The sequence below is a fragment of the Ursus maritimus genome, unplaced genomic scaffold (assembly GCF_017311325.1).
Source record: "Ursus maritimus isolate PB19 unplaced genomic scaffold, ASM1731132v1 scaffold_7, whole genome shotgun sequence".
NCBI lineage: Eukaryota > Metazoa > Chordata > Mammalia > Carnivora > Ursidae > Ursus > Ursus maritimus.
This window is the reverse complement of record NW_024426885.1, coordinates 66,235,401-66,260,933: the sequence shown is the minus strand read 5'-3', so window position 1 is coordinate 66,260,933 and position 25,533 is coordinate 66,235,401. Positions and strand designations below refer to the sequence as shown.

Below are 25,533 nucleotides of genomic sequence, written 5' to 3'. Positions count from 1 at the left end.
TGGAGCAGCATTAAAGGGATTTAGAAGGAAGAAGGATCATGTTTACCTGGCTTTGTTGAGGAAGTCTCCCATAGAGAAGATGGGACTTGAGCAGGAGAGAGAGGTATCAGCTGAAACCCTATTTGATCGATTTTTCCAGCAGCAGTGAGGTAGTAGTTTTTAGGCAGTTGGTCTTTCCCTTAGCCAGGATAGAACCCTTATTTACCGTAATACTTTGTGTGATTTCACAGCCACGAGTGGTCCGTCAGGCATCCGAACAGTCATAGAACGCCAGCATGGGATTGTCCTGAAAGTGGTTTATCCTCAGGCAGACAGCAACCTCCGAAACATTCTGACAGAGCAGCTGGTAGCACTGATTGATTGCTTCCTGGATGGTTACGTTTCCCAGCTGAAGTCTCTGGACCGATCTGGTGATCAAGAAAGATACAACAGTCTGGAAATGGAATACCTACAGAAAAGATCAGATCTCTTATCTCCGCTTCGTAAGTACATGGTATTTAGGAAGGGCCATGGGTCTTTGAATTTGCAGAACGGATGAAGGAGTCAGATCATTAATGCCGCATATTCAGTGTACTCTCATTCATCCAACCGTAACCAAGAACTTAAAGCATGTATGTACAGCTTTCTGGGTTCATTTGTTCAACCTTGTTTTCAAAACTTCCCAGGTAAGAGTACCATGCTGAAGAGGATTTGAAAATGAATAAATTAGCGACAAATGGAGACTGCCCTCCAAGAGCTTGTCATCTGAGACCTTGACACGAATAACTAGTCTGCCCAGTGGAGCACAATGAGGGCTGGGAGAGTGTGACTGTGTTCAGCAAAGGACAGGTTCTTTTCATAGCTAGGATGAGGAGGCGGGGCTTGTACACATAGGAAGGGAACCTCATAGGTAGCAGGAACAAGCAGTGGATTAAATTTGCCTCTTTAATGTGTGTGGATTATGAAACTAATGTCAATAACTGGAAAGGTTTCTATTCCATCTATTATTTTTTGGGTATAGTATGAGTTAAAGGTAAAATTTCAAGTAATATTTTTTATCACATATTAAGTTTTCACTAACAGGATTTTTTTTTTCCATCTGTTCTCATTTTTACAGTCACACTAGGCCAGTACCCGTGGGCTGCTTCATTAGCAGAAAAGTACTGTGACTTTGATATCTTAGTACAGATGTGTGAGCAGACTGACAACCAGACCAGACTGCAGCGCTACATGACCCAATTTGCAGATCAGGTAATGAACGTTGGGGCCGTAGATGGTAGATCTGTAGTAAGGTTTGACCATTTCAAATCTTACCTTGGTTTTTAGGAAGATGATGTACGATCTTTTTGCAGTTAACTTAGACACTAATTTGTGCATTATGTTTCTTTGTAAATTGGCAGACGATTCCAAATATTATTGAAAGATTCTTTGACCTTTGAAGAATGTGTTAAAACATTCATTTCTATTCTGCTATTTCCAGTTAGAATTTAAAGTACTTAGGTAGACGAATATTAGGAGAGTTTTAAAACTTTGAGAAAAGATCTTGGGAGCAGAGGATGCTGCAGCTTTCGGAGAGCTCAGCTTTCCATACACCGAAGATTCTGCTCTCCTTGGTTGACATCATGTATACTTTTTTTAAAAAGTTCTCATTATGACACTCTGTACATGAATTTTAGTTGCTTCTTAAAGCCACTTTATTCAGTCAGTTGATCTTCCTGTAAAAACTGATTTTTTTCCTACTATAAAAGAGACATTGTATAAAATTCAGAAAACCTCTATAAACCAGAAAATTTTAAAAGTCACTCACAATTTCACCACCCAGAGAACCCTTTTTAACATTTGGTTTATATTGTTCTAGTCTTTTCACTCAACTATTATAGACAAACATGTTTTGCCAATTGCTTATTTCTCTTAATACATCACAAATATTTGTCCTTATCATTAAGTATTTCACAACAATGTTTTGATGGTGTTATGGTATATCATGAACTGGGTATAACTTACCTTATTTGACCAGGGCCTGATTGTTGGACATGGCGTATTTAGTATTTCACAGTAGTGCTAAAGTAAATACTTCTGCGCCCATCATGATTTTTATTCTTTTTTGTGGATTCTAGTCCTTTGTTGACATTTTCCATCCATTTTTGCATTCTTTTAATTTCTTAAATGTGTTTACTAGTTATTTAAAAATCCTTATGTGCTACCTCCAAAATCTGATCATTCTCTCGTCTTGTTTTGTTGTCTACTTACTAGTCATATTTTTCTGCTTTTTAGGTCTTGTAATTTTTTTGTTTTATTTTAGATATTGTGTATAAAGGAACCGTAAAGATGGAAATGAATTTATTTTTTCCTGGAGAGGCAGATAGGGTGAGAGGCAGGTCACTCAGTTCATCAAGAATAGAGGTGGGCCAAGGCTTGGTTACAGCTTTTGTTACATTCATTTCTGGTTTTGAAGTGTTGTGGGACTGGTGTGTTCATTGCAGAATTCCCTCTTTAGTGGAAACATCTCTTACATACTGTGTGACTGTAGGACATTTTAGTCTTCTTTCCACACTAGCCTTCCATACTACCCCAGCATTCAGCAAACATCTGGTGGGAAAAACCAGCTAGGCATTGAGGGCCTCTCTAGGTTCCTATTTATCATGCCAGCCTGCATGGCCTTCTGGTACAGAATTCAACCCTTGAGACTCTTTCATTCTGCACTGTCACATAGAACTTTCTGTGAGATTGGAGATCTTGCTCATATATTCTAAGATAGGACATAGGGCCATTGAGCACTTGAAATGTGGCTAGTGTGGCTGAGAAACTGAATTTTAAAATTTTAATTAAGTTTAAACAGCTACATGTAGCTAATAGATACCACACCACACCATGCACATCTAAGGTTTACATGGTCTTGAGCAAGATCCCCTTTCTGAATCTGAATTCCTCATCTATTAAATGAGGTAACTAAGGTTTTTTTAGGACCCTACATATAGAAAATAAGTGTTTAAAGATTTCTGTTCTGCAATCTAAGACCTTTGAAAAAAATTAGTATTTTATTATCAGAAATGTACTTTTTAAATTTGTATTACTGAATATTATTGGATTCTTTGCCCTGTTATTTGTAGAATTTTTCAGACTTTCTCTTCCGTTGGTATCTGGAGAAAGGAAAGCGAGGCAAATTACTATCTCAGCCCATTTCTCAGCATGGAGAGTTGGCAAATTTTTTGCAGGCTCATGAACATCTCAGCTGGTTACATGAAATTAACAGCCAAGAATTAGAAAAGGTAAGAAGGATTGAGTGACTTGAAGCAGATTTAGGCAGGTTTTTATTTGTTTAGTTTAGTGGTGAAAGTACTGTTTAGAGATTATTTTAAATATGTATCTCCTATTCTGACATAATTTGAATAAAGTGTTTTGGGTTTTTTTTTTTTTTTAAAGATTTATTTATTTATTTATTTATTTGAGGGAGACAACCAGCGAGAGAGGGCACACAAGCAGGGGGAGTGGGAGAGGAAGAAGCAGGCTCCTACTGGAGGAGCCTGCTGTGGGACTCAATCCCGGAACACCAGGATCACGCCCTGAGCCAAAGGCAGACGCTTAATGACTGCGCCACCCAGGCGCCCCTGAATAAAGTGTTTTTTTAATTTATGATGGCATTGCCATTACTTTTAATGTCTTGGTAAAAAAAGGTACCTTTTGTAGTTTGACTACTATTACAGTAAAGTAAAGTAAAGTAAAGCACAAAAATTTTATTAATGTGTAAATAAGTCGATAGCCTTTTTTTGTAATGAGTATTTTCTTAAAATAAAAATGTTCAAATTATGAGTAAAAACAGTACACGAAATAATTTTAAAGTTTGTTCTTGACAAGTTGTTGAAGTAAATATATAATTGTTACAGAACAGATGTTTTATACATGTTTCTTTTCCCAATAATTAGTGTGGCTGGTTGATATGTTATTGAGTAATTACTCTCGGTATATAGTACCAGTCAGTTTCAGGTTCGCTGGTATTGACCTGATCTTTCATTGGTATCAGTTAAGGGGGAAGCAATTTTGGGTTGTACTTAACTTTTATTTCAACTTGAATTAGTACTCAGGATCTTACCATTTTTCATATTTTGTTTATTGTAGGCCCATGCAACACTTCTGGGTTTGGCAAACATGGAAACTCATTACTTTGCAAAGAAAAAAACCCTTCTTGGTTTGAGTAAATTGGCCGCATTGGCTTCAGACTTTTCAGAAGGCATACTGCAAGAAAAAATTGAAGGTAAAAGAAAAGATTTGAACATCGATCATGCTATCAATGAACTCAGTGCATTCCTATTATTATTTAATAGGGTTCATTAGACACAGGACCCGCCTCTCCATTAAGAGAAGTGATTTCAGTGTCATTAAACCCTTACTCAAGTACGTATTTTTGGGATTCTGTTTTTTAGAGAAAATTTGTATGTTAAATAAGAATTGTTAAGAAAGATGTTACGTGATTTGAAGAATGCTCTGAGTACACCCTTAGTGACTCATAGTCTAAGAACACAAAGAACTGCAAAGAAATCTGGACCTTTATTGTAGATAGTGGTAATTTTGAAGCTACTGGTTTCAGAATTCAAAACTTTTTGGTGTCATATCTGTATACAAGTATTTTATTATATTGTAGGTTGAGTAAATGATTGGATATATTGTTATTTTTGAGAACCAAGGGGAAGGGAGATGAAATCTAGAAGGAGGATGAGGAAGAACCCTGTACTGCATTTGAATTGGAGATATCAGATGGAATCATGATTGTTTAAACTTAAAGTATTTCTTGGCTCTGTTCACTGAAAAGGCCTAAAATCAGTGACACCCCAGTAGCATGAGTATACCTAGTCCTATACTTTGGCTTCTAACTACTATTTCTCAGTAAAAGGAAATGAGGGTTATTGAAGAAATGATCTTGGGAAGTCGTGTTTAGCCAGAAAGCAAGGTTAATGTAGAGATGTCAACACAACAGCCTCCACTGGCCAAGTTTGGGGATAGTTTGAACACCAAAAAGAATGATAGTAAAGCATTTTATTTCACCCATTTAAAAACGAAAAATCCATAAATCCACAGTGATACCCATAAGGGGAGGGGTCAGTGAAATGCTTCTTTATAAAAAAAGAGTACCAACTAATAAATGTAGAATAGGACTTGGGAAGTCATCTTGCAACCATGGTGACTAATTGGTCATCAAAGGATGCTAAAACCATTGAGTTGAGGGTTAGGGGAAGAAGATCGTTTCATGTTTTCAGAGTATTACTACACAGATCTAACAGATACCATCATCACCATCGTCACAGTGAGACAAACTCGCATGCTTCCTGGAGTGACGTAATGTGGCAGTGTAGAATACCAGCTGTGTTGCTTTCATGCTAGAAATGTTCAACCTGAGTCTGACCACAAGGGAATGAGTAGATATATCCTGTTTGTGGGGCGTTTTACAATATAATTGGCCCAGACTCTTCAAAATTTAGCAGTATGAAAGAAAAAAAAAAAAAAAAAAAAAAAAAAAAGGCAAGAGGCTGTTTTAGATTAAAGTAGCCTGAGAGCCATGACAACCAAATGCAGTGTGAGATGCTTGATCAGCTCCTCAGTCACCCCCCAAATAACCAACTATGACAAACATTTTGGGGACGACTGGGGAAAAGTGAACATAATTAGTGTTAGATGACATTACTGTATTTGTGTTCAGTTTTTCAAAGTTGATAATGATACTGTGGTTGCATGCCCTTGTTCTTAGGAGGCATATGCTAAAGTATTTAGAAATGAAATGGCATGAAAGTCTTCAACTTCCATATAACTTAGGGAGGAAAGCAAATAGGTAGGTTGATAGGTAGATAAAGCAAAGATGGCAAAATGTTAATAGCAGGTAACTCTAGGTATACATTGTGCACTGTATTCTTTAAAACTTTCTGTAGGTTTGGAATTTTTCAAAATAAAAATTGGGGGGGATCTTAGCTATGTGGTCGGGGGTAAAGTATATGCAAGTGTAGGTGTTTGGTTGTAGGGCTTAGCCACAGAGTCCAGCCTCCGAGGTTTGGATTCTAATTACACTGCCATGATTTGTTTTCTTCAAGGAGTGGGAATAGTGGAATTTGGACGGAAATTGGAGAGATCTGGTTTCTGTTGTTTTCTCCAGCTACTAGCTTTGGTACCTTGGATACCCTCAGAGCCTCAGTTCCTTGGTTATAAAATAGGTAGTTGTAAGGATTAGAGATACTGTTCCTTGAAGAAAATGTCTTACATATATTAAGTACTTAATAAATCATAGGAATAGCATTTAACTTTTATTATTAAAATTATTTTTCACTCTTTAGGAGATTCTTCAGTCTTTTATTTTTAAGCACTATTAGTGCTTGTAGTTCTAGAGAAGGGTGTATATATTCTGCAAGGTTGGCTGATCGTCTGACATGGGAAGCCATATTTTAGCCTGGTCACCAGAGGTAGACCAAGTTAATCTAATCAAGGTTTTATTTCTTGCTCCCCCACCCACCAGAAATCCTTGGAACTCTGGTCATCATTTTGATTTGATCACTTCTTAACTTTCGCTTTCTTAACACAGTGGGAATGTTTTCAAGTGTCAGTAATTACCTACAGACTGTCATCAGTGTATCTGGTCATAGGGAGTAGATTTTTTAAAAATAACTTGCTTTTCTGGTTACATGAATAATTCCTTATGGAATTTTATAGATCACCAGGAAAAACACAACAAAAAAATAAATTGTCTATATAATCCCACTGCCTCAGAGATTACTACTGTTACTATTTTGTGTATCCTCCCAGTCTGTTTTTCTGGGTATGGAAATTGCACAAAAATGATTTGATTGTTATAAAATAAGGATCGTGTGGATGATGTCAGTTTTTGAGCATATTTGTGCTTTGGTCACTGTACTTTGCTGTGACCGCTGTGTTTATGAGGCTGCATGCAGTTTCCGATCCTTTTCCCCTACAGCCCAGCATACTTTCCTGGGCAAAGCCTGGGAATGGGCTGCAGCCTGGGTAGCTTATGGCAGGTAAGCCTCACCCTGTCACCTCATCCTGTCGAGATTACCGTTGCTAGTTAGGTTTGGTGCATAAACTTCCAGGATTTGTTTTTCAGGGAATATACTCATGGTGGCTTTTAAATAGATTATTTCCCTTAGTGAAAGATTATATTAGAAACTGTGGTGGGAGTTACTGAGTTACCATAAAATGGGACTGGGTAACCCCCAATTTGAGGGACTTGTATCTCAGGAAATCGCCATCTGTTCTACAGCTCCTTCAGGCAGTAGGGTGTATTTTCACAGCTCTTCTCTCCCCTCCTATTTCGGGTGACTGTGATTGTTTATATGATATGAATCAAACCATGAATATGTTTTAACATCAGAAATCAAAAGTTAGCAGAATTAATAACATTTTAAGTTCACCAAGTAGTGATGAGATTACCTTTAGAGATACTCCCCCTTTTTTTTTTTAATTTAGATTTGTTTTATGATAGAGTGGAAGAGTTTACTCAGCTCCCTGCCTCTCATTTTGAATTCTAGAAATGGCTGAGCAGGAGCGCTTTCTACTGCACCAGGAGACCCTGCCTGAGCAGCTGCTGGCGGAGAAACAGCTAAGTCTCAGTGCGATGCCAGTGTTGACTGCCCCTCAGCTCATCAGCGTGCGTGCTTTTCCCATCCTTGTACCATTCCTTAGTCTCAAAACAGCATTGGTATTTCTCGAGTCAGATGGTACAGTTTCTATGGGTAGTCATCTCCCCACTTCCTGTGTTTCTGGCAACTTCCCCCTTCTGCTAGAATAAGTTGTTAGGAGCTGCTCGAGAGCAGGGTGCACATTAGCAGAACGCAGGGGATCAGCCTCTGCTTCCCTGTAGATCTTCACCTGTTCCTAGAGATGCTCACGCAGGTGACCGGAAGAAAGTACTTGTATTTTCCTTTCCAGAAGAGGACACATATGTACCATGAGGTATAGTTCAGGCTCTTCCATAAGAAAAATGGTTTAAGGAACTGGATTTACATAGCCTATAAGTGCCGTCCTCACCCTTTTCCTCTGGGACATAACACATTCCTAAGGACATAGCTAGATTATGGGCTGCAACCTGGGTAGGATACTTTTGTCAAGTACACTTGTAGTCTTAATTCTGTTTCTCTCTTTGCCTTTCAAATGCAAGAGCAATGTAAGATCACTTTGAATTTGCTCTAATTTTATTAAAAAGATGACAATTCAAAAACTTCAGTATTTTAGCCATTACCAATAACAGATCTGCTATAACTGAGCTCACAACAACCTCTCCTTATATAGCATATTGCAAAGAATATGCTCAAAAGAATACTGAAGTAAAGGGGTGCCTGGGTGGCTCAGTCGTTGGGCGTCTGCCTTTGGCTCAGGGCGTGATCCCGGCGTTCTGGGATTGAGCCCCACATCGGGCTCCTCTGCTGGGAACCTGCTTCTTCCTCTCCCACTCCCCCTGCTTGTGTTCCCTCTCTCACTGGCTGTCTCTCTCTCTGTCAAATAAATAAATAAAATCTTTATAAAAAAAAAGAATACTGAAGTATGTATACTATCTTGAACCTAAGAATATAAATTTACTGACATCTTAAAAGTGTATAGACCAAGATATGCAAATTAATTACTGTTGGGTATAGGCACATTTTGAAAGCCAGTTTATTACGAGGATAGATGGAGTGTGGTTTCCAAAGATGATAGCTTTCTTACTATAAAATAAAAATACCTGTGACTTACTTGAAGGACAGAATGACATATTTCTCCATAAATTTCTCTAGTCTTGGTTATATAACTACTTAAAATAATCCTCAACCTTCTTTGAACTTGCCATAGCTGTATATCTGTGAAGAGAACAGAAGAGCTAATGAATATGATTTCAAGAAAGCTTTGGACTTGCTGGAATATATTGATGAGGTAAGTAAAATCCCTTGAGACGATCACAGGCACATACCACAATTTATAAATTTGGTTTTCTGTAGGACTGAATACATAGAAAAAGAGAAAATCAATTTAGCCAGTCGTGACAATGTGTTAATTTAGAAAGATTCTCTGGTTCAGCTATTCCTAACTCTTGGAATGTGTATAGCTCTTTAGAAAAGCTGTCAGGAGATTCCCTTTACTGATAATTCTCACACATTCCCAGATGTCTTTTTCTGTGAATGAATAAAAAACACCGCTTTTCAGAAACTTGAGGGTTTTTTTCTCTTTCATTTATTAAGTCATTATTAGTTCCTCAGTCTGATATATTGCTTTATCAATTTATTCTTCACAGTATTCACCCTAAGAGTTGTTTCTCAGCCTTTTGGAGGAGGGGGGAGATTAGAATGACAATTCTGTAGGTTAAATAGTTGGCCCTGCAATTGAAAGTAGTTTGGTAGATTTAAAAAATATAGTATATTGGCTTTTATGTTACCTTGTTTAAAATTTTAACCCTTTCAAGGTTCCTGATAGAATCAGATTATCACAGAATAATCAGAAACTAATTCTCAGTTATTAGGCTTATTTTTCTGAGTATTCATGTCTTAAAGGAAATCTTTTGAAATTATGAGTTAATCAATCATATTTATGCAGAATTAGTTAACATAACTCAAATTTAAGCATGTATTTTTTTTTAATCAAGACTTAAGGGTTTTTTTGTTTGTTTGTTTTACTATAAAGGAGGAAGATGTAAATATAAATGATCTAAAACTGGAAATCCTTTGCAAAGCTCTTCAGAGAGATAAGTAAGTTCTCATAGCATGAACCTAAGTATGGTTTGAGAAAAGGACTCTTTAGGAAGATTACAATATCATATACCAAATGGTTTTATAACCTAATTGTATTATAACATAATTATAAAAATTTTAGTGCATGCATTAGTAATCTGAATTTTTCATTCAGTAATTAAAGAAGAGTTTAAGGACTTAGGACCATTGGTATAATTAATCTCTGCTTTTGATTTTATTTATTTGAGCGAGAGAGAGCGGGGGTGGGGTGCAGAGGGAGAGGGGGAGAAAGAGAATCTCAAGCAAGCTCCATGCCCATTGTGGAACCCAACGTGGAGCTCAATCACGACCCTGAGATCATGACCGGAGCCAAAATCAGGAGTCGGACGCTTAACTGAGACACCCAGACACCCCTCTACTTTTGATTTTAAAATTTAGACTGTTTGCACAGAAATATATATGTTTCTGATTTTCACAGAAGTAGGGCCAGTTCTGCCAAATAAGAAGCTGTATTTTGTTTTAAATAAAGTTTATTAGAGTATCCGTACTCTCTCGTAAGTTACTGAGACCTCTTTTTTACAGTCCTCTCCTTCCTGAGAAGGGAGAGTTCCATGGGAAATGTTGGCAAAGAAAGGTGGTGGCAGTGAAAGACTGAGAATAATTTTGGGGTTGAATTGTTTCTAGGGGAAGAATTTTAGAGAACATGACTTGAGTGCTAACACCCTTCTCTACTTACAATTTTCCTTTTTGTGTGGTGCTGAGAAATTGCAGAACTATTTTTACTAAGGCATTTCTTCCTCTGATCACTCCCGGATAGTTAAAATTGTTGTTCTGTTTGGTCTTGGAGGTCACTGTCTGAAGCGTCTAGCTCTGCCCACTTGATTCTCCTTCTTAATCTTAAAAAAAGTATGCTGTCATTTGACTGGAATTCCTTGTCATGGCTTCACATTTAAAAATGTTGAGGTATTGGGGCACCTGGGTGGCTCAGTCAGTGAAACGTCTGCCTTTGGCTCAGGTCATGATCTCTGGGTCCTGGGATTGAGCCCCATATTGGGCTCCCTGCTCAGCGGGGAGTCTGCTTCTCCCTCTCCCTCTGCCCCTCCCCCCCCCCTTAGGCACGCTCTCTTGCTCTCTCTCTCTCAAATAAATAAAATTTTAAAAACCTTTATATTATTGTGGGATATATTCATTGACTACTACAAAGCAGTGGTTCTGTATGTGTGTATGTGTGTGTGTATGTGTTTCAGCAGTAGATAATTTCAACCAGATGAAGAAAACATACATTGTATTAGACCCTGGTTACCATTTTACTTTTATGAAAAGCAGAATATGTTACAATATATTGTAACTATTACCTGTGCTCTGACGATCAAACTTTGGAGTCCTTACTAGATTTATTTATTTATAGAATTTTTTGGGGAAAGATGGCTCACTGCTTTGTTTTTGTGTGTGTGTGTGTGTGTTTTAAGATTTTATTTATTTGAGAGAGAGAGAGAGAGAGCCAGCAAGAGAGGGAACACAAGCAGGGGGGGTGGAAGAGGAAGAAGCAGGCTTCCAGTGGAGGAGCCTGACGCAGGGCTCGATCCCAGATCGCCGGGATCACGCCCTGAGCCGAAGGCAGAGGCTTAACGACTGAGTCACCCAGGCGCCCCTTGCTACTTTTTTTGACATCAAATACATATGGTTATGTTGGGTGAATAGCTACCGGAGTGTAGCATTTTGTATCTGATACAGAGACTAAGTATATTCAACATTCAGACCTCCCTCATTTAGATACTTTGAAACAGTCTCACAAAGTTCAAGATTCTCCACTGCTGGCATGAACAGCACAACAAAACTACAGTAGCAAAGAGAGGTCATTGATTTCAGATATGTCCATGATTTCATTTTCTTCTCATTGCAATTTTGTTTTCTAGCTGGTCCAGTTCAGATGGTAAGGATGATCCAATTGAAGTATCTAAAGACAGTATATTTGTGAAAATCTTACAGAAACTTTTGAAAGATGGTAAGTGGTTTGTTAATATTGGAAGTTATAGCATCAGTCCTCAGTTTTAGAAAACTGAGAATAACGGGCATTTGCCAAGGTGTCAATGCCAGAGCAGTTTAAGATTAAACAGTATCATACTCAGATTTGTTTAAAATGAAGGAAGGTTTTTCTTCTTTCCTCTCCCAATTGGGGGAGTATGTGTCAAGATGAAGTCTCTGTCTGCATGGGTCCTGGTGGACTGCAGTGGCCACAGTCTCCACGCTGACTCAGTTGGACAACAAATGGATTCAAATGTTGGTTGTTACACCAAAAATCTGTATGATGGAACTAACCATTTCCTTTAATTTTTCAGTTAACTCTTGTGAAGATTGAAAACTTGAAATGACATATAAATGAGAAATAACTTTTTGATATATAACTGACCGTACTATACTGAATTACAAATTACAAAATCCTTTTACAAATCCATTTTGGACGTTAACACTCTAAAATTCATTTTAGGAACAAAATAAAAAGAAATAAGAGACTATGTTTTGTACCTAAAAGAGTGAGCAAAATTCCATTTGCTGATTGAGACACCAATTAGGTAAAGAAGCTTTTATGGATAAAATGCTATTTTCAAGGGGAATATGAAGCAGAGGATACAGATGACCCTTGAACAAGGTGTGGATGAGGGGCACTGACCCCCAACACAGTTGAAAATTCACATACAACTTTTGACTTCCTAAAAACCTCACTAATGTTAGCCTGCTATTGACCGGAAGCCTTACCAATAACATAGTTAACACATACTTTTCATGGTATTATATATTGTATTCTTACAATAAGATAAATTAGAGAAAAGAAATTATTATTGAGAAATACATTTACAGTACTGTACCGTAGCGAAAAAATTTGCGGGTATGTGGACCCATGCAGTTCAAACCTGTGTTGTTCAAGGATCCACTGTATTTACTTTCACCTTTTTTTTTTTCATATTACTGGGAGCTTAATATATGGAGAGTGTTACACTAGAGATGAGCAGTTTTGCACATTTTATACATGTGTGGCTCATATTTATTATAGAATGCTCTATCAAAATGTGTCATATTAAATTCAGGCAATGTGCAAAATAGGCTTAGTGTTTACAGTCTTCTGCAAATATAAGGATACTCTATTTTATACCAAATGGAAAAAATACACAGTGGTAAGTTATTGTAAATTCAGTCCCTCTAAATGGATAGGACTTTTATCCATCATACTGATATTTACACACATTCAAAAGTTTTCTGTACATATATATGCAAGATATATTATTTGATCTACATAAAACATGACAAAGCCAGTGCCTGGTACATAGTAGTCACTCAAGAGACATTTGTCCTTTGAATGCCTACAAGTATTTTGCAGACTCATAGCCCCAACTCCTCTATAATGGATTGTATTCTGCAGTCTTCTGTTTTAGAATTGCTGGCTTAACCAGGGCACGTGAAGGGGGACCCTTAGGAAAGTAGTGTGAAATGAACCACCCCCACCAGTATTCTGAGGTGAAACAGAAGCAAAGTCTCAGCCTTTGCGTGTTGGAACTTTTGTTTTACAGCCCATCTGCAGTGGTCTCTTAGCATTACTTTTCAGATTTTTAGTCTCCTTTTGTAAGTGATCCAATGAAAATGTAATTCTCTGACTAGATTACTTGAAACTTGCTCAGAGTTGATCTGGACTTTTATTTTGAAAAAGGGATACTTGATCATCCTACCATGACACATTTAATAGTGCATTCTTTTTCAAAGATGAGCAAATAACACAAAGGTCAATTAAGCCTTTTCATTGTCACAAAATAAATAAAAATCAAAAATGAAATATTGAAAGGATATAGCAAAGGAACCTGTCTTTTGTTTGAAAGTATCTTTGAAATACTTGAAATTCAGAAAGAACTGAAATGCACCTATAAGACTTTCTCTTTTCTGTATTTGGAAATGAAGAAATAACTGGTTATGGTTGATTGCTCTGTACTGCTGGAGAGATTTTCCATTTGAGCCTAATTATTAGAAAGCATTTGGACCCAAATCTGATGCTTTCCATGAAGTTTTGTCTCATAAAAGTGCCACAGGATTGAATGTGGCTAATTAATGTGTTTAGTGCTGTTTAAAGATGACTTTGCTATTTTTGTTATTCTTAGATTATAAATCATAGATGAACAACAGGAATGGAAAGTTGTGATTTTTACAGAAAAAATTATTAAATTATGACCAAAAGACAAAAACAAATAGAAACTATTATTTTTTTTTTTTTTAAGATTTATTTATTTGACAGAGATAGAGACAGCCAGCGAGAGAGGGAACACAAGCAGGGGGAGTGGGAGAGGAAGAAGCAGGCTCACAGCGGAGGAGCCTGATGTGGGGCTCGATCCCAGAACGCCGGGATCACACCCTGAGCCGAAGGCAGACACTTAACCGCTGTGCCACCCAGGCGCCCCGAGTAGAAACTATTATATAAATAAATAAACATATATACCCAAATGAAAGGCATATATACTTATTATAACAAGAAGTTAAAAGACATTTATTTTTGGAACTTTTTAATAATATAGCTACTATATACAATAGTGAATGTTTTTAAAGGTTAGATCCTGAAGGTAGAGAGAGCCTCATATTTCGTAAGCTCTGGCAGCCAACAATTCAGCTTGTGGAAAGAATTCATCCTACAGATACATTTAACTTACCCACATGGAGCTTTTCAGTTTGCTTTTATATATTATTGAGGTACATTATACACACAAAATACACATATTGTTACATGGGCTTTAAATTTTTTTCTAATTAGTTACCAGCATTGAATAGTTGAGAAGGGTTCTTACAAAAGTCTTACTTTCTTAATTCTCTTAAGAATCAAAATATTGGGACGCCTGGGTGGCTCAGTCGTTAGGCGTCTGCCATCGGCTCAAGGCATGATCCCGGCGATCTGGGATCGAGCCCCACATCAGGCTCCTCCGCTGGGAGTCTGCTTCTTCCTCTCCCACTCCCCCTGCTTGTATTCCCTCTCTCGCTGGCTGTCTCTGTCAAATAAATAAATAAAATCTTAAAAAAAAAAAAAAAAGAATCAAAATATTGGCCTAAACTGGACTGAAATATTGTCCTGGCAACAGTCAACGATCTCATGAGTGCTGCCCCCTTTGGGTAAGGCGTTGGCTCTTAAGTTTACCAAGATGGCCTAGACCACCTTCCTCATACCACCGGCAGAGTTTCGACCCCTGCTGTGAAGAAAGAAATCCATCAAATAGTAGTTCTAAGCGGAGGGCATGCACGATAAAAATAGAAGCCAGATAAGATGTTAATGTTTTTTAGAAATTTTTAGAAATTAATGCATTTTCACAAGTGTAGTGCTGTTTTACAGACAAAAAGTCTCTATTGAAACTATTTCAGTTGTAATAAATGATCTTTAATTATTTGGATTTATACTCCTAACATTTATTAACCCAGATTTTTATTATGTAACAGTGAAGTACAAAAAATGGTGCTAGGCACTTTGAAGGTATTGAAAAAGAAACAGTATTTGATTTTGAGAACCTTATGCTAACAAATTATAAAATATTGTCTTATTAATTGAAAAATTTTTTCCAGTTTTATCAAGTGAGAAAATTGTACATACCTTTTTGTAACTACACAGATCCTAATTCCAGCAGTTGCGTTTCATCGGTGCTCATTGGCTTTCCAGCTTGATAGAGTTCTAATGAAGAAATGATTCTTCACCTGTCTCATTTCAGACTGTAATGTCTTTTGAGACACTGGAGCTAGCTTTCATGATCCTATTCTACTAAGTTATTTCCCTGTATATATAATTGGATATATATATCTAATATATGTAATTGTTGAAATACTTGAATAATTATATATTATATATTTGTTTGAAATACTTGTTTTCAGGTGATTATTAGTTAAAAACCTCCACATTGAAGAAATGACTTCAGCTGTGGAGAAAAATGAAAGTACTTTAATCAGACTTTAATCAGATTGGCTGTTTTGACCACTAGGGGGGAAAAAACACTCAAGCAACCTCTTCTAAGTAAAGAATGTCCTGTTGTTAGACCTGCAAGCATGTTTGACAGTGGAAGGAATTTAGAACAGAGTATTTCCCAATAGTGGAGGGACATCATATTTTAAATAGGAGCACAGATGTTGTTATCATTCATCATCTTCATTCTTTTGGGAGTTTTATGAAAATGAAAAAGGACTGTTGGTGTTTGTGTTGATAGGCATTCAGCTCAGCGAGTACCTGCCAGAGGTGAGAGACCTCCTGCAAGCAGACCAGCTGGGAAGCCTGAAGTCTAATCCTTACTTTGAGTTTGTTTTGAAAGCAAACTATGAATATTATGTTCTGGGACAAATGTAACTTTTTCTAAAAATGGTCACTCTTCCTGAAAATTTGTGTAAGCGTGTTCTTATAAAAATCTTGGCCTTAAACATCGAAAAATGTGCACAGTTTTATAACAAGTATTGCTGAATTTTGTGTACTTTATTTGAAAGCTGCTACAAAACAGCTGTGTGACTGTGGTTTTGGGTTTTTGTTACAAGATATTTTCTCTCCTCCCTTTTCCATCTAAAAGGTATCACTTGTTATTTCCACGCTCGCTGCCCTTTCTCTTCTCATTCTGTCAGGGGTTCTGGAGTTCTTACTCTGGTTCTGGCTACTTATATGCACAAATCACTTCTCGGCCTGTTTCTGTAACTCTCAACATGACAGGATTGCACTGATTGTCTCTGAAATGGCTGTAACTCTGCACTGAAGAGAATCTGGAGTATTTGGTGTCTGTTTTGGGTTTGGGCTAGCGGGAGATACGTAGTAACATGATGTCAGATTTGTTGTCTTGCTGTAGGACTAAAGACTAAACAAGCCATGATTCATGTGAGCTTGAAAACTGATTAATTCATTGGGAATATATTAAACATTTCTACATAAATAATAGAGTATTAGTGAGAGAAGTGAATAAGACCCTTAAGTGTTTTCTAACCTATCTGTAAGTTACCATATAATAAGTTTATTGTATTAATGTTAGTTACAATTTTTCAGGATGGGGATTCAATTAGCTTCATGTATTTTCAAGGTGATTACCACAGTCTAATGTAAAGCATGTGTTACACTAGAAGCCATTATGGGTTTTCTTAATATGACATCTGATTTTCTTTTTTTTTTTTTTTAAGAGTTTTGTTTTTTTGTTGTTTTTTTTTTTTCTGACATAGACAGAGACAGCCAGCGAGAGAGGGAACACAAGCAGGGGGAGTGGGAGAGGAAGAAGCAGGCTCCCAGCGGAGGAGCCTGATGTGGGGCTCGACCCCAGAACGCCGGGATCACGCCCTGAGCCGAAGGCAGACGCTTAAGGACTGAACCAACCAGGCGCCCCAACAATAACGTGTTTTTGAAAGTGAGCAGCCAGCTTTGTGTGCTGGTATGTTTTAAGAATTTGTGAATATGGGGCACCTGGGTGGGTCAGTTGGTTAAGTGTCTGCCTTCGGCTCAGGTCATGATCTCAGGGTCCTGGGATCGAACCCCGCATGGTGGGGGGGGGGGTCCCTGCTCAGCGGGGAGTCTGCTTCTCCTGCCTCTCCCCCTGCTTGTGCGCTCTCTGTCTCTCCCTCTCAGATGAATTTAAAAAAGCGTGCGTGGGTCAAGGATGAAGGCAGAACTGGAGGTGCACGTAGGGGACTTGCTGAACCCCCCCAGTGAGGTAAAAGGCTCCTGCTACCCTCCGTTGTAGGGATTTCATTTTTGAAGAAAACTTCACAACTGGATTGTTGCTTTTACTTTGGGGTCTGAATCAGAGTCCGGCAGTGTATCGCCCACAGGCACACGAGGCTGCTGGTAGACTGTGCAGCGCATTTCTCCTTGGAGGCCGATTGCTTTCTCTGAGAACAGAAACGGAAGGAAAGCCACACCATAATGTCAGATTCCCTTCGTAATCTGTTGTAATCCAGCATATTTGTACATGTTGAGTTTGGTAACTACAGAAATATTAATGTAGTCCCACCTGCGTATTCCTAGACCTTTAATTTGCAGAATGCATGTATTTGAGAGAGAGTATGAGTGGGGGAGGAGCAGAGGGACAAGCAGACCCCCCCAATGAGCAGGGATCCCAACACACGGGGCTCAGTCCCAGGACCCTGGGATCATGACCTGAGCCAAAGGCAGACAGTTAACAGCCACCCAGGTGCCCTAATTAATTCTAAAATTTAAAAAAACACAAACAAAAAAACCTGTAGAAAATGCGAAACCTATTTTTTAAAAATGTGGAAGAATATAAAGCCCTGTAATCCCACCAGCTAGAAATAGCTTCAGTTTGAAATGTATCTTAGGGCCATCCGGCTGGCTCAGTTGGAAGAGTATGCAACTCTTGATGTCAGTTATGAGTTCGAGCCCCATGTTGGGTGTAGAGATTCCTTAAATAAACTTTTAAAAAGTGCCATGTATCTTGGACTGTTTGGGACTGTGCACACTGTGTGTTCTGTAACCTGGTGTATGTTGTGAGCGTCTCCACGTATCCTTAATCCAGTGTTTCCCAGTTTTTTTCCCATTGTCATTCCTGAGAACTCGACACAGTTTTGCCCTAATCATTCCACCCCATCCCCCCCGAAAGTGTAATACTGCGGCTATTCTGTATATTTTGTTTATGTGCTTTGCTTCTGGAGGCCACAAATCATTGTAATATCTAACTTAAGATTTTTTTCACACCCTCAAGAAACACTCCACCCCCTTCAAAAATGCATGTCTTCACGATTCTTCAAGATACAATTTTTTAATGACCGTGTGGCTGTGCCATGCTTTATTTAATTGTTCTCTGCCTCCTTGACGATCTGAACACTTGAATTAATCGTTTTGATTTGGGTTTGGGTTGGGTTTTTTAATTTATTTTTGCCATTTTAGATAATACTAGAATAAATTTTTGTACAAAAATCTGTGTGCACTCCAAATTCCTATAAAATTACATGACTTCCTGTTCAGTTTGTGATGATGTTGACATGTTTAGCAAACAGTCTAATAATTTCAAATGTCCTTTGCTCTCCTCTTCTACCGTCTCACCCCCTCACCTCCTCCGAACACTCGGAAGAAAGATACTGTGCTATTTATTGAGTGTTTATGTCCCAGGCACTTACCTACTTTTAATCTTCACGTCAGTGTTAAGGAGTAGGTAGTGTCCTCAGTTGAGAATATGGAGTCTTTCTTGAAGTGAGCTATCCAAGGTCACATAGCCAGTCAGAAGGGGAGGAGGACACACCCAGAAATACTTCACTGCAAAGTGCAAGCTTTTAACCCACTTATTATGCTGGACATGAGGAGGTAGTAGGGTGGGGGCCAGAGGGCTGACGGCTCCAGTGGAATGATTAGGCCCATAGAGATGGCCAAGGCAGAAGCCATGACTCCATTGCAGGATGTCTTTGTCCCCTCGTTGGAAAAGGTCCCTTAAGGATCTGTTATGTTTCCAGGACCAAACCAAGTGTTGGGGAGGATTAAAGGAAGGTAGAAAGCAGTTCCCACCCTGCCCTGACTACTGGTGGGAGAGAGAGTCACCCAAGCCCCAGCTGTGAGACCTGGGAGTGTGGTCTAGCTCATTGAGCCTTGCTGTTCTGATTCTTAAAACTGAATGACTAGTACCTATCTTATTTACCTCCGAATAGTTAAAAGCCTACATGCTTTTAACAATATGAAAGCATAAAAAGTGTTTTATGAATTCATATTTGTGATTTTTTTTTGAGAGAGAAGAAGCAGGGGGAAGGAGCAGACTCCCTGCCGAGCAGGGAGCCTGACACGGGGCTCGATCCCAGGTCCCCAAGACCATGACCTGAGCCGAAGGTGCCCCTGAATTCATATTTGAATTGATAGGAAACGATAGAAGGCTTAGACCCGGCGAGAGTGGGGCATACAGGCTTGTGAGGAGCTCAGGGTATAGGGCTGCGGAGGAGGAAGCTGTGAACCCACAGCCGAGTAGCGGCACAAGGTGTCAGAGTTGCAGCAGCTACGCTGCACCTGAAAACTTAGAAGCAGACACTGTCTCTCGAGCATACCCTACATGGCCGAGCTTTACTTCGTGATAGTTCTCAAAAGGGTATGCAGGCAGTCACCCGCTTATCAGGCAAGAGCCGGGCACTGGTGTGTTCCCCAAAAGTGTACATGTATGGAGACAGTTTTTCCACTCGCCCGTTAGGTCTGTTCCCTAGGCCAATGAGAATTCAACAAGACCAGAATGGACTGGGTGGCCCCATAGTGACCTGTCAGAGACTATTTAAACAGCCCCAACCGTGGGCAGAAAGCAGCTGTCTGGCCCGGGTTCTCAGCGTCCCGTCCCCCCGCCCAAGGTTTGCGGTACTAGCCAGTCTCTTTCCTCCTGAGGTTTTTCTTGTGTGTTTGAAGCTCAGACTCTGGGCTTAGAAAAGCTTGCTATAGAAGAGAGGGACTGCACTGAACAGGAGTTTTGGAAAATATTGACAACCCCGTTCCCCTTTAAAATATCAAATTCTTGGGTGTTCTTCCTACTTTCTGGCCAAAATTTACGCTTTTCCCTTTATATTGTACCTATAGTGCATTTGCCAGTTGATTTTTTTTCTAGTCTCTTCACTACCCACTGACAGCAGGACATGAGGTATTAAAAATGAAATGTAGTTTAGTCACTCATTCTCTAAAATAATTGAAAAAGTTAAATGCAAGACCACAGTAGCTTTTAGCTGACCCTTCACACTCACTACGTAAGCCCCGTACTAAACCAAACTGCTCTTTAATTGGCTGATGGTTTTAGGAAGAGCCACCATGATGTGGGCTACGCAGCAGGGTTTCATGTGCGTCTATGCCCCTCCTCCAGAGATTCCACACCTGTCCCAGCTGTCCAGTTCCACTACCAAATGTGAATTGCAACTATTTTGGGAACACTTAAGCACATCAGAAAAATGAATGATTCCATTTTATTTGTACCACGTCACTGATGTACCCCCTCAAAGCATGTCACTGAGTTCATCACAGAAAACCGTGTCTCCTTGTGCCTTCTACGGCGGGCTTAGGACTGCGCGTGCTCCCCCAGCCCCTGCCAAAAAAAGAGAAAATGTGAGACCGGCACCAACTGGATAACCTCCTCTGACCCTCACTCCACCTTACCATAAGTAGATCCAAATCCTTCTAGAAAATTTGAAAGGCATATCCCCATGTATCAGTGGTATAAATAGAACGGCTTCAGCAGCCCCTGGGATGGTGACTCTCCAAGGTGGACTGGAAGCGGCCTGGCCTTGGCGAGGCATCACCCTCTAAATATAAAGATGAGTTCGTTCAGCCTTTGCAGAAGGAAAAATTGTTACCCATCCTAGAGTGCGATGTCCTTGTCCTCTCTACAGGGAGGAAGGTCGGGCAAGGTTTCATTTAGTAAGGGCGCTTCACCCATTCCACCACTGGGTCGTGGGTGGTGACCCTTGCCTTTCAGTCCCAGGACAGGGACACTCTTAGCCCCACTAACGACCCCACCAGGTCAGTCCGGGAGAAAGAGAACACCCCCCCAAATTCACTCCCTTCATGAACGTCCGGGTGCGCTGCGCGTCACAGGCGAACAGTCCGGGTGCCCTGGCTTTGCGCCTGGCGCTGCCAGAGCCGCCGACCCGGGCTGTCCCCGGGAGCCCTGCGCCTCCTCCTCCTCCTCCTCCCCGCCTCTCCGGCCTCTCGTCCCGCCGCCAGTTGTCTGGCCCGCGACAGCTGCGCGCCCTCCCGCCGCCGGTGGCCCTCTCCGCGGTGGGGGCGGGGGCCGACTTGGGTCAGCCCTGTGAATTGGGTAGTTCAGGGGTGGAGAGGGAGAAATGAAGCTCACTGGCGGGGGACGGTCTCCTTCCTCCGCTTCCTGGGACACCGTGTGACTGCTCCCCCGTCTTGTCCCACCACTGGGACACGGTTCCCTCCTCCCTGTAGCCGCGCGTGGGGTTTTGGGGATCCGAGTAAACCCAAAGAAGGGTTGAAATGTGGGAGGCACCCTTCCGAGCGCCCAGTGCGAGCAGAGCGGACCGGGTGGAGAGGCCTTTCAGACAGGTGCAGCTCCGGGAGCGCAGGCGCACACTCGCACCCACTGGCGCGCGCGGTGACCCTCGCCCCACCCCATCCCCTCCGGCGGGCAACTGGGCCGGGTCGGGAGGGGCCGACCAGCCGGGGAGACTCTCCATATACGGCCCGGCCCGCGTTACCTGGGCTCGGGCCAGGCCGCTCCTTCTTTGGTCAGCGCAGGGGACCCGGGCCGGGGCCCAGGCCGCGAGCCGGCTGGGGGAGGGGGCTCTAGTGCCCAACACCCAAATATGGCTCGAGAAGGGGAGCGACATTCCTGCGGGGCGGCGCGGGGGGGACGCCCGCGGGCTATATAAAACCTGAGCGCGAGGACCAGCGGCCACCGCAGCGGACAGCGCCGAGAGAAGCCTCGCTTCCCTCCCGCGGCGACCGGGGCCCGAGCCGGAGAGCAGCAGGTGTAGCCACCCGCCCAGGTAGGGCGGGAGTGGGGGAGGGGACCGGGGACAGGAGAACAATAGGACAGGGGGACAAGGTGACAGGGTACCACCGAGGGGAGCCTGGAGAACTCAGGGGTAGAACCCAACCAACTCATTTGATCAGCTCCAAGGCCTACTTTCTGCCCCCTGAGTCTGGGTCCTCAGAGCCACATGCGCTTTATAGAGGAGTCAGGACACAATCAGTTTTTGGAAATCTCCAAACTTATCCCCAGCCCCTTTGGGCTCCGCTACCTGGCGTTTAGTGTGTGCCAGGTAGATTAAAAGTTTTGCTTTCGTCGTCCCAAGGGCAATAACCTCCCAACGAAGGACAGAGCCGAAGAGTAGCAGGGGCCACAATTCTCTGGGTTGGCCATCAGGCGAAAAGGTGCCTCTGTTCTGAGCCTGGAATGTCAGGAGGGTCGGGAATGGGCCACTCCTCCCTGTATGGAGCACCAAAGCCCCTCCCACGGGCAGGTCCTTGCACCCGTATGCGTGCCCAGCGAGCAGGTATCGCCGGTCCTCACCTCCTAGGTGAGGCCGCCTAGGCGCAGAGAGAGTGGGCGCCAGCGCCTGGCTCCTGCCGCGGGGAGTCTGCAGCGAAGGCAGAGAAGTCTCGGCGGACCCTGTGCTGGGGTTCCCGGGGTGGAGAAATTCTCCTTGTGGTCGCGACGACCCTGTGCCCCTCTCCCCGTCGCAGCGCAGCCCTGAGCCTGGGGAGCGAGGCTCGGGACGGGTCCCTTCGGCTGCTCCCTTGCCGGTTGAGCGCGGATCCGGGCTGGGGGTGTCCGTCGGTCCCCAGGAAGGGAGGGCTCTCGGGCCAGCGGGACCTCCTGTGCTGACGCGCCGTGTGTCTCCACGGCCTTCCTGTCCTTTGCAGAAATCAGACACCATGTGTGACGAAGACGAGACCACCGCCCTCGTGTGCGACAATGGCTCCGGCCTGGTGAAAGCCGGCTTCGCCGGCGACGACGCCCCTAGGGCCGTGTTCCCTTCCATCGTGGGCCGCCCTCGCCACCAGGTCAGGCTGCCGCCCGGCGGAGGGCTCCGGGCCGGGGTCCCCGTGGAGCCAGGCCCCGTGTCACTCTGAGCCGCGGTAACGTGGGCGTGGTGTCTCCGCTCCGCAGGGCGTCATGGTGGGTATGGGCCAGAAAGATTCCTACGTGGGCGACGAGGCTCAGAGCAAGAGAGGTATCCTGACCCTGAAGTACCCCATCGAGCATGGCATCATCACCAACTGGGACGACATGGAGAAGATCTGGCACCACACCTTCTACAACGAGCTCCGCGTGGCCCCCGAGGAGCACCCCACCCTGCTCACCGAGGCCCCCCTCAACCCCAAGGCCAACCGCGAGAAGATGACCCAGATCATGTTTGAGACCTTCAACGTGCCCGCCATGTACGTGGCCATCCAGGCCGTGCTGTCCCTCTACGCCTCCGGCCGTACCACCGGTGAGTGCGCGCGGCCCCGGCCCCACCCCCCGCTCCCGCTTGCCGCCGGCGCCGGCCGACTGGCGCCCGCTCACTCCCCGCCGTGTCCCCCGCCCTGCCCCACGCGCAGGCATCGTGCTCGATTCTGGCGACGGCGTCACCCACAACGTGCCCATCTATGAGGGCTACGCCCTGCCGCACGCCATCATGCGCCTGGACCTGGCCGGCCGCGACCTCACCGACTACCTGATGAAGATCCTTACTGAGCGTGGCTACTCCTTCGTGACCACAGGTGCGCGGCGCTCCGGGCACCCCGGGCGTGCTGGGTGGCGCGCGGGCCCCGGGGCCCTACACTGAGCGCTCTTCTCCTGCCCCTGCCCCCCCACAGCTGAGCGCGAGATCGTGCGCGACATCAAAGAGAAGCTGTGCTACGTGGCCCTGGACTTCGAGAACGAGATGGCCACGGCCGCCTCCTCCTCCTCCCTGGAGAAGAGCTACGAGCTGCCTGATGGTCAGGTCATCACCATCGGTAACGAGCGCTTCCGCTGCCCGGAGACGCTCTTCCAGCCCTCCTTCATCGGTGAGTCCCGCTCGCCGGCCTCCCCGGGAGCCCTGGGACAGCGCCCGTCCCCGCGCGTCCCCGCCCGTCCCCCGGGTCGCCCCCCGCCGGCTCACGCTCCTCCCTGCGGCCCCCAGGCATGGAGTCGGCGGGCATCCATGAGACCACCTACAACAGCATCATGAAGTGCGACATCGACATCAGGAAGGACCTGTACGCCAACAACGTCATGTCGGGGGGCACCACCATGTACCCGGGTATCGCTGACCGCATGCAAAAGGAGATCACGGCGCTGGCCCCCAGCACCATGAAGATTAAGGTGGGCGGCGGCCCGCGCCCCTGCCCGCGCGTGGGCTCCGGGGTGCGGGCTTCGCCCTCCTGACGCGCTCACTGTCTTACAGATCATCGCCCCACCTGAGCGCAAGTACTCGGTGTGGATCGGCGGCTCCATCCTGGCCTCGCTGTCCACCTTCCAGCAGATGTGGATCACCAAGCAGGAGTACGACGAGGCCGGCCCCTCCATCGTCCACCGCAAATGCTTCTAGACCCCATTCCACCAACAGCGCTCGAATTCTCCTCAGGACGACACATCTGCTCAGGTTGCAGGTGGCTGACCTCGAGTCACCGCGCAGCAACTTTGTCTCTAACAACTTGAGTTGCTGCCGCCGCAACCAGACGCAATGTTTATAACGTGTACATACATTAACTTATTTACCTCATTTTGTTATTTTTAAAACAAAGCCCTGTGGAAGGAAATGGAAAACTTGAAGCATTAAACTCAGCCATTCTGTCTGTTGCATAAAGTGTTTGTTGTGTTTATTTGCCGGGGGTGGGAAGTGGCGGGGGTGGGGGTGGGGTGACAGGAGAGGAAGGGGGGCCCCATCTTCTTGTGTCACTTTCCACAGTACTCGGAATGAGTGCTCTCCTTGCCACACCATTAGTTAAGTCTTCCCACGCTCACGGTTTCCCCCTCTGGATCAGATCCATTCCCAAACACTGGCAGGCCGGTCAAGGGCCCGACCTGGCCCTCCGGTGTGTGGTGAGGAACCCCTCCCTCTGCAGGGCGCTGCAGTGAGCAGCAGGCTCTAGGGTGGCCGCGGGGCGGGTGGCTCTGGTCAGCCGCAGGCATCGGGCGCTGTCCACGGTGCTGGAGCCCGAGAGCCGCTCCCTCTACCGCGGGTCCGGCACTCCCTTAAGGAAATCAGTATCCCCCCCCCCGCTTTTTTTAATAATATTTTTTTATTATATTATGTTAGTCACCATACAGTACATCCCTAGTTTTTGATGTAAAGTTCCATGTTTCATTACTTGCGTATAACACCCAGTGCTCCATGCAATACGTGCCCTCCTTAATACCCATCATCAGTCTATCCCATTCCTCCACCTCCCTCCCCTCTGAAGCCCTCAGTTTGTTTC

General features: G+C 43.4%; 2 protein-coding genes across 3 annotated transcripts in view; both read left to right on the top strand.

Moving 5' to 3' along the window:
• NUP133 (nucleoporin 133) overlaps nucleotides 1–16,128 on the top strand; it is a 56,459-nt gene extending 40,331 nt beyond the window's left edge. Inside the window, exons 18-26 of the mRNA XM_008689527.2 lie at nucleotides 231–482; nucleotides 1,097–1,230; nucleotides 3,090–3,248; nucleotides 4,096–4,231; nucleotides 7,503–7,621; nucleotides 8,800–8,880; nucleotides 9,625–9,689; nucleotides 11,588–11,676; nucleotides 15,890–16,128. Of these exons, the coding sequence (XP_008687749.1) occupies nucleotides 231–482; nucleotides 1,097–1,230; nucleotides 3,090–3,248; nucleotides 4,096–4,231; nucleotides 7,503–7,621; nucleotides 8,800–8,880; nucleotides 9,625–9,689; nucleotides 11,588–11,676; nucleotides 15,890–16,026 (1,172 nt within the window). The 3' untranslated portion in view covers nucleotides 16,027–16,128. The remainder of the gene's footprint in view (nucleotides 1–230; nucleotides 483–1,096; nucleotides 1,231–3,089; nucleotides 3,249–4,095; nucleotides 4,232–7,502; nucleotides 7,622–8,799; nucleotides 8,881–9,624; nucleotides 9,690–11,587; nucleotides 11,677–15,889) is intronic.
• A 6,891-nt stretch (nucleotides 16,129–23,019) lies between these two features.
• LOC103661861 (actin alpha 1, skeletal muscle) lies at nucleotides 23,020–24,916 on the top strand. 2 transcript variants are annotated; one of them, XM_040624032.1, is made up of 6 exons: nucleotides 23,020–23,148; nucleotides 23,384–23,579; nucleotides 23,689–23,850; nucleotides 23,947–24,138; nucleotides 24,255–24,436; nucleotides 24,519–24,916. In XM_040624032.1, the coding sequence occupies exons 1-6, from the start codon at nucleotides 23,020–23,022 to the stop codon at nucleotides 24,660–24,662; spliced, it is 1,005 nt and encodes a 334-aa protein (XP_040479966.1). In that variant the 3' UTR covers nucleotides 24,663–24,916. The 2 variants fall into 2 exon arrangements, with proteins under 2 accessions (XP_040479966.1, XP_040479965.1); XM_040624031.1 differs by having other exon boundaries at nucleotides 23,255–23,579.
• Nucleotides 24,917–25,533: the final 617 nt, after the last annotated feature.

Excerpts from the sequence above, each read along its gene's own strand:
- LOC103661861 (XM_040624031.1), top strand. The coding sequence starts at position 23,020 with ATGTGTGACGAAGACGAGACCACCGCCCTCGTGTGCGACAATGGCTCC. Across the intron at positions 23,851-23,946 it reads CTACTCCTTCGTGACCACAG|CTGAGCGCGAGATCGTGCGC; the intron begins GTGCGCGGCGCT and ends GCCCCCCCACAG. Across the intron at positions 24,437-24,518 it reads CCAGCACCATGAAGATTAAG|ATCATCGCCCCACCTGAGCG; the intron begins GTGGGCGGCGGC and ends ACTGTCTTACAG.